This window comes from Halichoeres trimaculatus, unplaced genomic scaffold (genome assembly GCF_033239565.1).
Source record: "Halichoeres trimaculatus isolate MK-OKI-2021-1 unplaced genomic scaffold, fHalTri1.1 fHalTri1_scaffold_12, whole genome shotgun sequence".
In the NCBI taxonomy this organism is placed as follows: domain Eukaryota; kingdom Metazoa; phylum Chordata; class Actinopteri; order Labriformes; family Labridae; genus Halichoeres; species Halichoeres trimaculatus.
The window spans coordinates 24,514,671-24,526,023 of record NW_027437190.1 but is presented as its reverse complement, the minus strand read 5'-3'; the positions used below and the strand labels follow the sequence as shown (position 1 = coordinate 24,526,023).

General features: G+C 42.1%; 1 protein-coding gene across 1 annotated transcript in view; it reads right to left on the bottom strand.

Annotated features, from left to right (window-relative positions):
- The window catches only part of tmem145 (transmembrane protein 145), a 52,068-nt gene that overhangs the window by 3,735 nt on the left and 36,980 nt on the right, over window positions 1–11,353 (bottom strand). The window contains exons 8-14 of the mRNA XM_074682822.1: window positions 10,745–10,813; window positions 10,069–10,149; window positions 8,150–8,228; window positions 6,686–6,779; window positions 4,320–4,492; window positions 3,520–3,640; window positions 2,934–3,122 (exon numbers count right to left, since the gene is read on the bottom strand). Of these exons, the coding sequence (XP_074538923.1) occupies window positions 2,934–3,122; window positions 3,520–3,640; window positions 4,320–4,492; window positions 6,686–6,779; window positions 8,150–8,228; window positions 10,069–10,149; window positions 10,745–10,813 (806 nt within the window). The remainder of the gene's footprint in view (window positions 1–2,933; window positions 3,123–3,519; window positions 3,641–4,319; window positions 4,493–6,685; window positions 6,780–8,149; window positions 8,229–10,068; window positions 10,150–10,744; window positions 10,814–11,353) is intronic.

Genomic DNA, 11,353 nt, shown 5'->3' with positions numbered 1-11,353 from the left:
TTCAGGTTGACTGTTTGAATCTTAAATTTATTTGTTTTTAAGTATGACTAGAATACTCTTGCATTTTTACGTTGGAGCAACAATTGTAAGTCATTTGTTAAACTAGAAGGTATGTTTTTGATTGATCCACTCAATCAATCAAAGCAACTCTGCGAAAACACAAATTAATCAAACTGATGACGAGTCCTGCTTTTCAGGACTTGGGACTCCACTTAGACTTGATCACTGATGACTCAGAGTTATACTGGAGCTCTTGCTTTGACTGCATTAGGTCTCAGGAGCTTGGAAGACAAACTGTACTCATTAATAAAAAAAGCTTCATTGTTTTAATTGATGTTTTTTAGTTTTTTTTATTCAAAGCCCCAATCCTTTATCCAGGTAAGGGCAAATGCTGGATTGTTTTTCACCCACCTGCCTGAGTATCTTGATCATTTTGGTGGCAGGATGTCTAAAGAGGCATTCTCTAACATGTTGGGACAATCTCTCAATCCGACATATTTCAAGGATATTTATGTGGGCTGACCCCACAGGGCCAGCTGATGTTGATACTTTTTAAGACATGACACATGCTCCCTCTTTTATTTTAACGTTTTTTGTTTGTTAAGTTTTGTCTTTTTTAGGTCAGATTCAACAAGAGACTAGGAGCTGTGTGTGTCTGATGGCAGTGCCACCTCTACACACAGATGCCTCTTTACCACGGTGGTGTAGCAATCAGCTGTGAAGCACGTTGCCTCTAACTCAGATTTCACAGGAGACAATAAATATACAAGCAAATCGGCAGCCATGCTTCCATCAGCCTGTGCTAAAATGACAATACAGTGATCTAGCAGGGGGCCGTAGACCAGCTCTCCCTCTCAGCAGGTAAGCGGACAACGCTGTTGTCTGATAAACACGCTAACTCACCCCGTGTAACTGCTTCAGAAGCCAGGCACACAGGTGCTTATATAATCACCGGTTGCTTATCTGTGCATGGCCATCAAAACTGTTTTCGGTTTCTCAAAGGCTGTAAGTCAATAAGAGCTTCACGAAGCCTCTGTATCTGCTGTTAACTCCTGTTTCCTTTTTAGTTTCCATGCCTCTGTTGCTGCTATTTATGTTTTTCACTCATGCTGCACAGTTCTTACAGGTGTCTGCATATTGTGTCTGAATATTCAGTTCTTTTTGATGAATCATGAAAAAGATTTTAAAGTTTCCCAAACAAGACAATTCACCACAGCAAACATGACACCATAATTCGGTCTTGTCAAACTTTGTGTTTAATCATTATTTCCTGGTGCCTGTGTGCTCTCATATCACTGTGTGTGTTTGCTACATCGTGCTGTGCTCATTGTCATTCACACAGGAGGAGCGACGGCAGCTTAAGCCAAGAAATGTTTCCTTAAAATCATGTCTCTTTACCACCTGTACACACACTGATGCTTTCTAATTTCAGGCATCTGTTTTTGATGAGACATGGGTTAATTTCAAGGTACAGTTGGCACACTGAGGTTAGCATTTTTTAAATCTAATTTCACAAAGCAAACAAACACTATAAAATGATTTAAAGATGTTTTAAGTGAACACACACATGCTTACAGTGCATGGGCTGGAAGTGTGATTCTGATACCTTTGACTTCTTTCTGCACCTTTTACTTCACCTGCTCGGAAATGAGGATGATTAAAAAGATACTAACAGGTAACTGTTTTCACCTTCTCACATGCTTCTGCTTTGTCAGCTCCAATAGTTCAAGTCCAGGCTATATGGCCTGATGGTTTAAGTTGTTGTGGCCTCTTTACTTCATGTCAATCCACACTCTTACTCTGTTTTCTGCTTATGAATGCACATGAAAATTTTGGCCGATACAGATATCTGATATTAATATTGGTCATAAAACAACAACAAAAAAAAACAAATACAATCTGAGATGATGTGTCGAGGTAGTTCAGAGAAAAAGAGTGGTGCGTTTGCGAAAAAAGGCGACCATGGAGAGGATCAAAGGATGGAGCTCCTGAGATGAACGCGGTCAAAAAAGTTCTTCTGCCCGATTTTTGGATCAAAAACAGGAAGAGAGACATGAAGATGGGTCCACTCTTCTTAGGTAGTTTTGGTGTAGGTACACAAGCCGCGTTTCCATCAAGCAGTCCGGTTTGGTTCAGCACGGTTTGGTACAGTTAAGCCTGATCCCGTCTGCGTTTCCACAGCAAAACTGTTCCCTCTCATGGTAGGCGGTGTGTAAGCCAAAAGCTGCAGCTGTTAAACAATAGCATGACGCCGTAGCAAGTAACACAGTGTACTCCGCTAATAAATTCAAACAAAGAAGAAAAACGCGACACAGTAAACAAAGACCATATATGGAAGACATGCAGCATTTCGTCCTCTCTGTGATTGGCACGTAGCTCTTTGATACAAAGCGCAATCAATTTTTGTTTCAGAGAAGTCTGTGTGCCGCTGGGAGAAATGCAGCCGCTGTCGAGGTAAGTGACGATTCTTTTGACCAATCAGCGGTCTACAGTATGTTGCTCCACCGATCCGAGAGCGGATCGGTTCAGTCTGGCACCCATACAAAAGGGTACCAAAAAGTGGGACGGCTCGTCTCGGTTATTTGGGGATCTGTCCTGGGATAAGTCAGTGGAAACGCCGTAAAATGTGCGCCGTACCGAGACAAACCAAACCGGACTGCTTGGTGGAAACGTGGCTTTAGTTATAGAGGACAATATTATTTGGGACTCGCAAGTTCCTTCAAAATGCTCTGAAAATGGCGGGTATCTGATAAGTAAATATCGGCCCCCTTTCACACAGCGGCTGATACCGATTTGTTAAAAAAATGTCCAACATTGGCCGATACCGCTATTGATACTGTTATATCATGCATCCCTATTCTTGCTCAGTCCTGTCCTCTTTGAATAAAAGCATAAAAAGCCTGAAAAAAATAACAGTAAAAAATGAAACTTACTGATTGGATAGAGAACAGTTCAGTGAAGTTGGGTTGAGAGTCTCCCAGAAAGGAGCTGTTTCCATAGGCATGATGGGGGAAGCTCTCTGCACCCTCGCCTCCTTTAGGACTCGACAACAGGATCCCGATCTGGGATGTCCGCACATGGTACGGGAAGTTCTTGTTGGCCGCTGAAGGTCTTGTGATGACCTAAATAGTAAAAGGATGACCTGGATTATGTCCACCGCTGCTTTCATCTGTCATATAGATGCAGTTTATGAAGTAGGGAATTGTGCAAAGTACAAGTAAGAAATTAAATCAGTATTACAATGGGAACGGTGAGCAGGTGTGTGAAAGGACATTTGCAGAAGCAGTCAAGACCGTTAGAAAAGATCAGTGTTTCAGTAAGGTAGGGAGGAGGTAGATAATGATGTGTGGAGGAGACAATCAGCATGAGGCCGTTATAAGTCAAGAATAGTGAATAATGTATGACTGACAATGGCAGTAATGACTCAGGGATAACATGAACTATGGAGAAGAGCAAGGGTCTGCAAGAGCCTGTGTGTGTATGTGTGTTAGTGTGTGTGTGTGTGTGTGTGGTACGAACAAGGAAGACGATGTGGGCGTAGAGGTGAATGCCGAGCTGAATGCCATTGACAATCTTCTCGCGAGCCCAGCGAGGGATCCCAAAGTTGGCGATCAGAGCCATAACAGGCACGGCGAAAAACCTGAGGAAGACAAGTGAGCCGATTGAGGATAATGGCGTGGGAAAAACACATTAGAAGAGAAAAAGATGAGGAAAGAGTTTGAGGGTGAGAGGCGGAGAGAGTGGGAATAGATGTAAAGCACAGGGGGAGATAAAGATGGGAGGAGAGGAAAAGCGTAGATAATGAGGCGGGAGATAGTGGCAGCAATGAGAGAGAAATACAGAGATAATATTAGTCTTTGTAATCTACTCTTCATTTCAAGCTGATGCTATTATACTGAGTGAGTGAAGGGCAGAGAAGCTAAGCTGCACATGTAGATGTGCTTTTAAAACAGTGCAAAGCTTTAAACAATCTGGCACATACACGTAAACACAGCATAAATTATTCTAATAGAAGAGACTCCATCAGCTGAGGAAAAATGGATCTTTTCCTCTAGCTATCATTTGCTCAACTACAATAATGGAGCACTGAGGTTGGGCACACACCGTCGTAGACAGATAGTGTAGAATAAACAACTTTTCATTCTCGCACCGCTAAAGCATCAGCTATCTCACGCACATTTTTACTGAGTGGCATAAATTATTCAAATGGAAGAGACCTCAAACAGAGAAATGTGTATCTTCCTACTGCTGCAATCTCCAGCTCAGGTGCTAATATCCACACAGTTAGGCCAGTGAGGCAGGAGGTGTGCAGGTCTCACCAGAGTGTGTATGTGGTGAAGAAAGGGACGTAGAAGGGCTGTTTCTCTGGGTAATGTTTCAGAGAGACGAGCACGGCGTAGCAGAACCATACGTAGGCTAACAGCTGCAGGCCCATCAGTCCATAGCCTGCAGGGCTGTCGTAGGCGTACAGCACCTCACCAGGGTCGAAAAACTAGAACACACATATCAGAATCAGAACTAGAGATGGGGTTTGTTTCCAATTACGTTTACACTGAATTTGTCTTGATGTTTCCAATGACATTCAACAGAGAGTTAAAAATGAGAAAGAAAGTATATATCAATACTTCTGTCAAGGTACTTCAATTAAATAAAACAAAATGGAAATAAAGAATGTTCCATGAAATATGCCACATATATCACATCAGTCTGCAAATAGAGCTGAGTAATGTGAACAGGAATGTGGGAGGTGTTTCATGGGAAGTGTGCAGAATGTAGTGGGAAAAACAGCAGCCTGGTTAGACGTGACAGCTAAATGTGTAAAATGTAACAAACATGACACTTTATGCAAAATTAAACTTCAACTTATAAACAAGCTTAAGTTTTATGAAAGGAGAAATGTTCAGCTTTAAGACACAATGTAGTCCGAGTCCTAATTAATATGATGGATGAGTGCAGATTCAGCTGATGCACCGTGATGACCGAGCCAAAGCTCTGTGTGAGTCTTTGACATTGACACTCCTTCACATTTAGGTCGTTGGTCTGTGTGCGTGCTGGTTCCTGGGTATGTGTGTCTGGGGCCTTTTCTTGCATCTGTGGGCTCAAGATTGCATTTCACAGTCCAGTGACTGGATAGCATTGACCATACAGGGTTACCCTTGCTGCATAATGCATCGGTTTGACAGCTCGCTGTGGAGGAGCTCCTCTGGATCCAACCAGAGCTTGTCAGATCCCCAGCTGCAGGCCCAGTACCAGAGTTGCTCCTCAAGTCTTCATTTCAGCTCCGATTGTAACCTAGTTTGGTGTATTTTTAGCAGAGGCTCCCCTGAGTTTGTCTCTTTAATAGCAGGGAGCATGTAAGAGGGCAGACGGTAGATGAATCACTGCTTCACATGCACATATTGCAGTGAGAGCAATGCTATAGGCTCCAGTGTTAAAATTAGCTTGGATCCTTCCACTGCAATATTCCCAACGGGTTATTCCCACGCTATATTCACTGTCCCTTAATGTACCATCAGTACATGTGACTGTGCCAAGGCCTCTGCAGAAATATATGTAACTGTTACTCTGCTGAGGAGTGTGTTATTAATTCATAAGCTCAACACAGTATAATTAATGAGAGGAGGTTGAACAGCATGCCAATAGGAACTGTAAACCTCTAAATCCCAGGAAACCTCGGAGAAACAGTCATTGATCTATTATTGAGCAGAGTCATCATGCAGTTAATATCTTAGGTACAGTGATGCAGACCTCTGTACTCATGTTTATAGTTTGAAGTCACCTGTCAGGATCCATAATTTGTAACTCATTAAAGATTTCGCCCCCCCTTAACAATCAACTTGATGCATATTTATATTAAACAATATATCAATGTAATGAGTGAGCTGCCAAGCAAAGCCATTACAGCCCACGTTGATCTGTGAGCCTCACTCTTCCCTGGATCTTTATGAGATTATTAAAAAAACCAAAGAGAGCAATAACACGGTTGAGGATGCTGTGTGAAGACAAATCTCACACTCAGTCTCTCAAACGCTGCTTTGAAGTCAAATCTGAAGAAGAGGAACTTTGAAGGTTTGAGATGTTTAACAAGCTAGACTCTTAGTTAAAGAGATTAATTACAAAACTGGAGAAGGCTTTGGAGAGTTAACTAACTAAGCGTGATTTCAATGGTGCAAAAAATCAGAACAAGCAATAAACATAAACATTTTCATTGCCGAATGATTTGAGTCGTTTATGTTAGGAAAAAAGTGAATCATTTGTTCTGACACAGAAGAGTCTGAATTTACATGATAGAAGGAGAAGAAAAGAAACACATCTTCAAATTTGAGAAGCTGTCAAAACTGGAATGAATGTTCTGCTGTGGGTGAAAATAACTGCAAAGTGTTTTTTTGCCTCAAATGTGGTGGCAAACTTTCAGTTCTTTCTTCGCCTTCTTTCGACTGACAGTATTTTTTTTTTTACAGTTGACAACTCATTTTTAAAGATGAATAAATAAATAATGTAGCACACTAATAAAGCCAGTAAGGCTGCTAGTTAAGGAAATAAATATGATTACATAGCAGAGATAGTTTCTAGCTCTTTGGGGATGAGGAGTCATACATCTTGTGCTTTTTTTAAAAAAAAACACAGATGAAACAATAACTTGGTCGTTAAAAGTCGTGACCCCAGAGTTACGCGCATACTGTACCTCTGCCTCGTAGATGAAGAGGATGACGTAGGTGATGGTGTACACCGTCATGTAGATGCTCAGCTTAACCGACCCGCTGTGACTGATCCTCGCCCTGACACGTATGAACACACACATGAACAAGAAGGCCAAGTAGTCAAATAAAACTCAGCAGAATCAAAAGAAACCAATCCACAAACAAACACACAGTATCATGCATGTTGTTCTGTACACACAAAGCAAAGACAGCTTAATCTAAAAGCAGCTCGGCACAAAGAACTGCTGGGATTGCTAAACATAAAAAGGATACGGGCTCGTGGACACGTCAGGCTTTCAGAAGACTGCCGGCTCTCACAAACAGAAATAAAGGCCTCTTCATTTGCACAGCAGCAGTCAACAAATGGAAGAATTTCTGCGTTAAGCCTCCATCAAAAACATGCTTTTGCGCGGACTAATTCAACAGCAAACTTCAGAGAAGAAATATCAAAGTTGTTGGGCAGTTATCTCAGAACTGTCAACTTATCAGTTATTGCAGATAAACAGCATTTTTAAGCTTGATGGAGCGGCAGTTTTTAGTTTATTCACTGGGGTTTAAAGAGGGTTTAATAAGTGAGAGAAAGAGAGAGATCATAGAGTCTTCTGAAGCCAGAGGAGGATGTAATCCTACAGTCAAAAAAGCCAGCTTAAATCTTGCAAGCTCAGTTTTGACTACAGGAGTTCAGTCTGGAAAATATCCGCAGAGATTTAATTGTGCCGGAAGCAGGACAAATCTTCAAACTAGCAGCGCTGGTTCAGATGATGACTCACCGTGAATCAAAACTCAAAAAACTTCTGAACAGCCGTTTACTTAAGCTTTTCAGATTTGAAAAAGCGAGACTTCCTTCGGCTCACATAAAACCAACTCGGGATTGTACTTTTGGGGTGAGCTTGGCAGGAATTTGAAATCATTTCCAGAAGAACTGCGAGTTTCATAGCCGGACTTTTGGATTTGAATTGGACTAGAAGAAAGACAGCTGATAGTTTGGCAAAGAGGGTGTTTTGCCCAGTCAGGTGTGAGATGGATAGACACTGCTGCTCCAGCCAAGAAGATCATCCGTAAATCATCCATTGTGAAATGGTTCCCCATCCCACACAAATGTCCACCAAGCTTTGCCAGAAAGCAACAAGGGAACCACAACAATTGTCAGCTGGCTTTGTGGGGGAAATGTAATTGTTTAGAAAAACACAAAAAAGCAGCATCGGTCTATCTCATTGCCAAGACATATCAGGGCTTCATCCAGACTGTGAGATTCTGCCCACTAACTGACTTTCTGACTGACACCTTACATCGTCACAGATAATGTGCAGTGGCTGTGATAGTGTAGCCTGACGGTGAGAGACAGCGTCAGAATAAACACACTCATACAGAGTGACAGGCACACACACACACACACACAGGGGATAAATCCACACACACAAAATCTGTACAAAAGTCTGAAGCCCCACCTGGTGACAGTGAAACCTTTGCCCAACAATATGAGCATGAGAAGGAACACCAAGAAACTGACGGAGAAGAGTAATTTCCCTGGAGAGAGAAAGTGAGAAAGAGAGGAGGGGGGGTAATTAGGCTGTGGTTTCTGAATCTGTAATATCAGAGGAGGGAGATAAAACCAGGTCACTACACACATATAGAGTCCACTCACACACTCAAAAACTAGGGCTGAACCATTTTGGAAAATAATCATTGTGATTTTTTTGGACCAATATTATGATTGCGATTTTTCTGAGGAGGGACTTTTGTCTTCTGCATTATTCTCTAAACACAACCAATAAATCATTCTTTTGTATGACCAACACGACTGTTAACATATAAACAATTCAATCCTATTGGCCACACCTACATGTTATGGTTGGATGTGATGAATGCATGCATTAATTGATGCCAATAACATATCTTTATTTAACTACACTGGAAAAAAATGAAATTTTATCAAGTGTTTTTGTCTTATTTTCAGTAGAAAATGTCCTTTAAGACTAAGGCTGTATTCAGACCAGAAAAGTCCTTTGGTCCACTTGTTTGGTCGGACCAAAAGCGGACTTTTTTTTTTCGTTTGGTGCGGTTTGTTTTCAGATTGTACTTTTTGCAAGTGGACTATATTCTGTAAACACATCCACGTGTGTGACCATCGGTGTTATCATTAGACAGCACTGACAAAGACAGCACACAGAATACAGACCTGGAAATGGAGGTAAACATGTGTTTGTGCTCTTATTAGAGCTGCAAAATCATTTTCAATTTCATGAGCAGCTCCTTCAAAGAAAGCTTAACAACACAGTTTCAAATTTTGGAACAGTGAAGACGAATGCACGCAGCAAGGACACGCTATGCTCTGCGTGTACGGACCCACAACATGCTAGCAACAGCGTGGCTAAACAGAAGACGGAGGTATCAGGTATGAACCAAAGACGGTTAGCGCATGTATCATGTAGTTAGTTCAGATAGACCTTGGTTTGAATTAAGACCTGCACCGGAGAACCACAACCCTCACCAGAGTTTGTTTGGAAGCGGACCAAGACCACCTCAAAAAGTGGGTCTCGGTCCGGTTGTTTGGTCCGCACCAGGGTTTGTTTGTGTCTATTCACACCTGCATGGGAAGTCCAGACCAGCCTGGGAAACGAACCCTGGTCCGTTTAAAGTGGACCAAACAGTCCAGGTCTGAATACCAACTTAATATAAGCCACAGTCACCTGACCAGTCCAGAAAAATGTCTTATTTCAAGTCCTTTAAAGACAAAAATAAGGTCTGAATTACTTGTAACAAGTCAAAAAAAATCTGCCAATGAAGCAAAAGCAAAGTTACTAGTGTTAAGACACTGTTCTAGTTTTAAGCAGATTTTTGAGCAGTTTTTTCTTTTTACATTAGCAGATTTCAGACTCATTTTGTCTTTAGTTAACTTGACATAAGACATTTTTCTGGACCGACCGGTTGAATGTGGCTCATATTGAGAATAAAAGACCATTTTTACTTAAAATAAGATAAAAACACTTGATAAGATTTCATTTTTTTGCAGTGTAGTATAATCAAAGTAGAAAACTGACAAATCGATTTAACTTCAAGCCTTGTAGACAAGTAATATTCCTGCCTGAAAAAATTGCAGCCTTTGCAATTTGAAAGTTGCATTCTATTACAGTGTGATGTTGGCTTTATTTCGATTAATTGTTCAGCCCTACTCAAAACACACAGAATCCCGAGTGATCCATACAATGGCTGTCAAACCTGCGATTCCACCTTCAAGCATGCAAAGATCTGCCATCGTCCACTTATTCATTCTGCTCGGGCAGAGTGAGAGTGAGGCTACGTCAGTCCGTCCGTCATTCTGTCTGTTTTTCAGTCAGTCAGGCGCTGCTGCAGGAGAAGAACTCACCCAATAGTTTCAGGCTGCCATTTCCGACTCCATCCCTCGCATACAGGCCCCAGTAGACACAATGGAACAACAGGCTGAGCACTGCCAAGTGAAAAAAGCAGGGAATTGGGAGAGAAATTGAAAAGTAAGAGAAAAGGGGTAGAGGGAAAGGAATAGCAGAGCATGTCGGAGAATAGAAGTAAAGAAAAGATGTAAAACAGAAGCGACAGGGAGATAATAATGAGGGAGAACGAAAGCAAGGGAGTAGAAGAGAGGAGGAGTGAGAGGAAAAGAAGAGGGATTGATAAAAAGGAGCACAAGACATGAGAGAAGTAGGAGGAGAGGGTGAAAGAGAATTTTAGGGATGGCAGGAGAATTGAGAAGGGATTTGGAGAAGGGACAAGCAAGCGAGAAAGAAGAAAGCAAGATGGGGGCCGGGTGGGGGTGTGGAGATGGAGGAGAAGAGTGGGGTGGTGTTCGTCAGTAACAGCATGCTCTATTGAACACTGAAGCACAGAACGGCTGTTTGCTATAGTTCCCATTCAGAGGCTAATAAGGGCGATAATATCTCCTCTATTGAAGCTGGGATTAAGGTATGAGATGATGCAGCCGTGCGAGGCTCATCTTGAGTGTGTGTGTGTTTCTGTGTGTGTGTGTGTGTTGTGGCATTAAGTGTGTGTTATGAAAGACATCTCACCTTCCACACCTGCCGCAGTCATAAACATTTTGTAGGTTGTGTGAAGAAGCTGTCTTCCCTTCAGATTGTCTGCCGAAGAAAAAAAAAAGGAATGAGATAGAGGTGATGGAGCTGTGTGTATGTGTGTGTGTGTGTATTTGTGTGTGTGCGTGTGTGTCGGGGTAGAGATAAAAAGGATGGAGATATGCTAACAGATGGTGAAGGAGAGTGAGAGAGGTACAGAGAGTGGGAGACAGAAAAGAAAAAAAAATAACAAGAGAAGGGGCCAGATAAATGGGGGGCGCAGCCATTAGTATGCATCTATCTTGCGATGCCCGGCTCTAGATGAGGTTTTATATATCTCCTCTGCTCGCTCTACCCCTGATCTGGCAGGAAATATTTTTAATGGGTATATAAGCAGGCAATTTTACTACCAAACACCCCTACAAACAGCAGAAGCTCAGGGGAAAATTTACAGGGGGGAGGGAGAGCCATAAACACCCACTCGCACAGCTGCCCTGTGTAACGACAGGCCTGGCTGCTGAATCCTCGCTGATTTCCTCAAAGGTACTTGAACGATAGCTGTCGTAGGAACATTTATCCCAGAATAAAAACTCCTGTCATCTACTG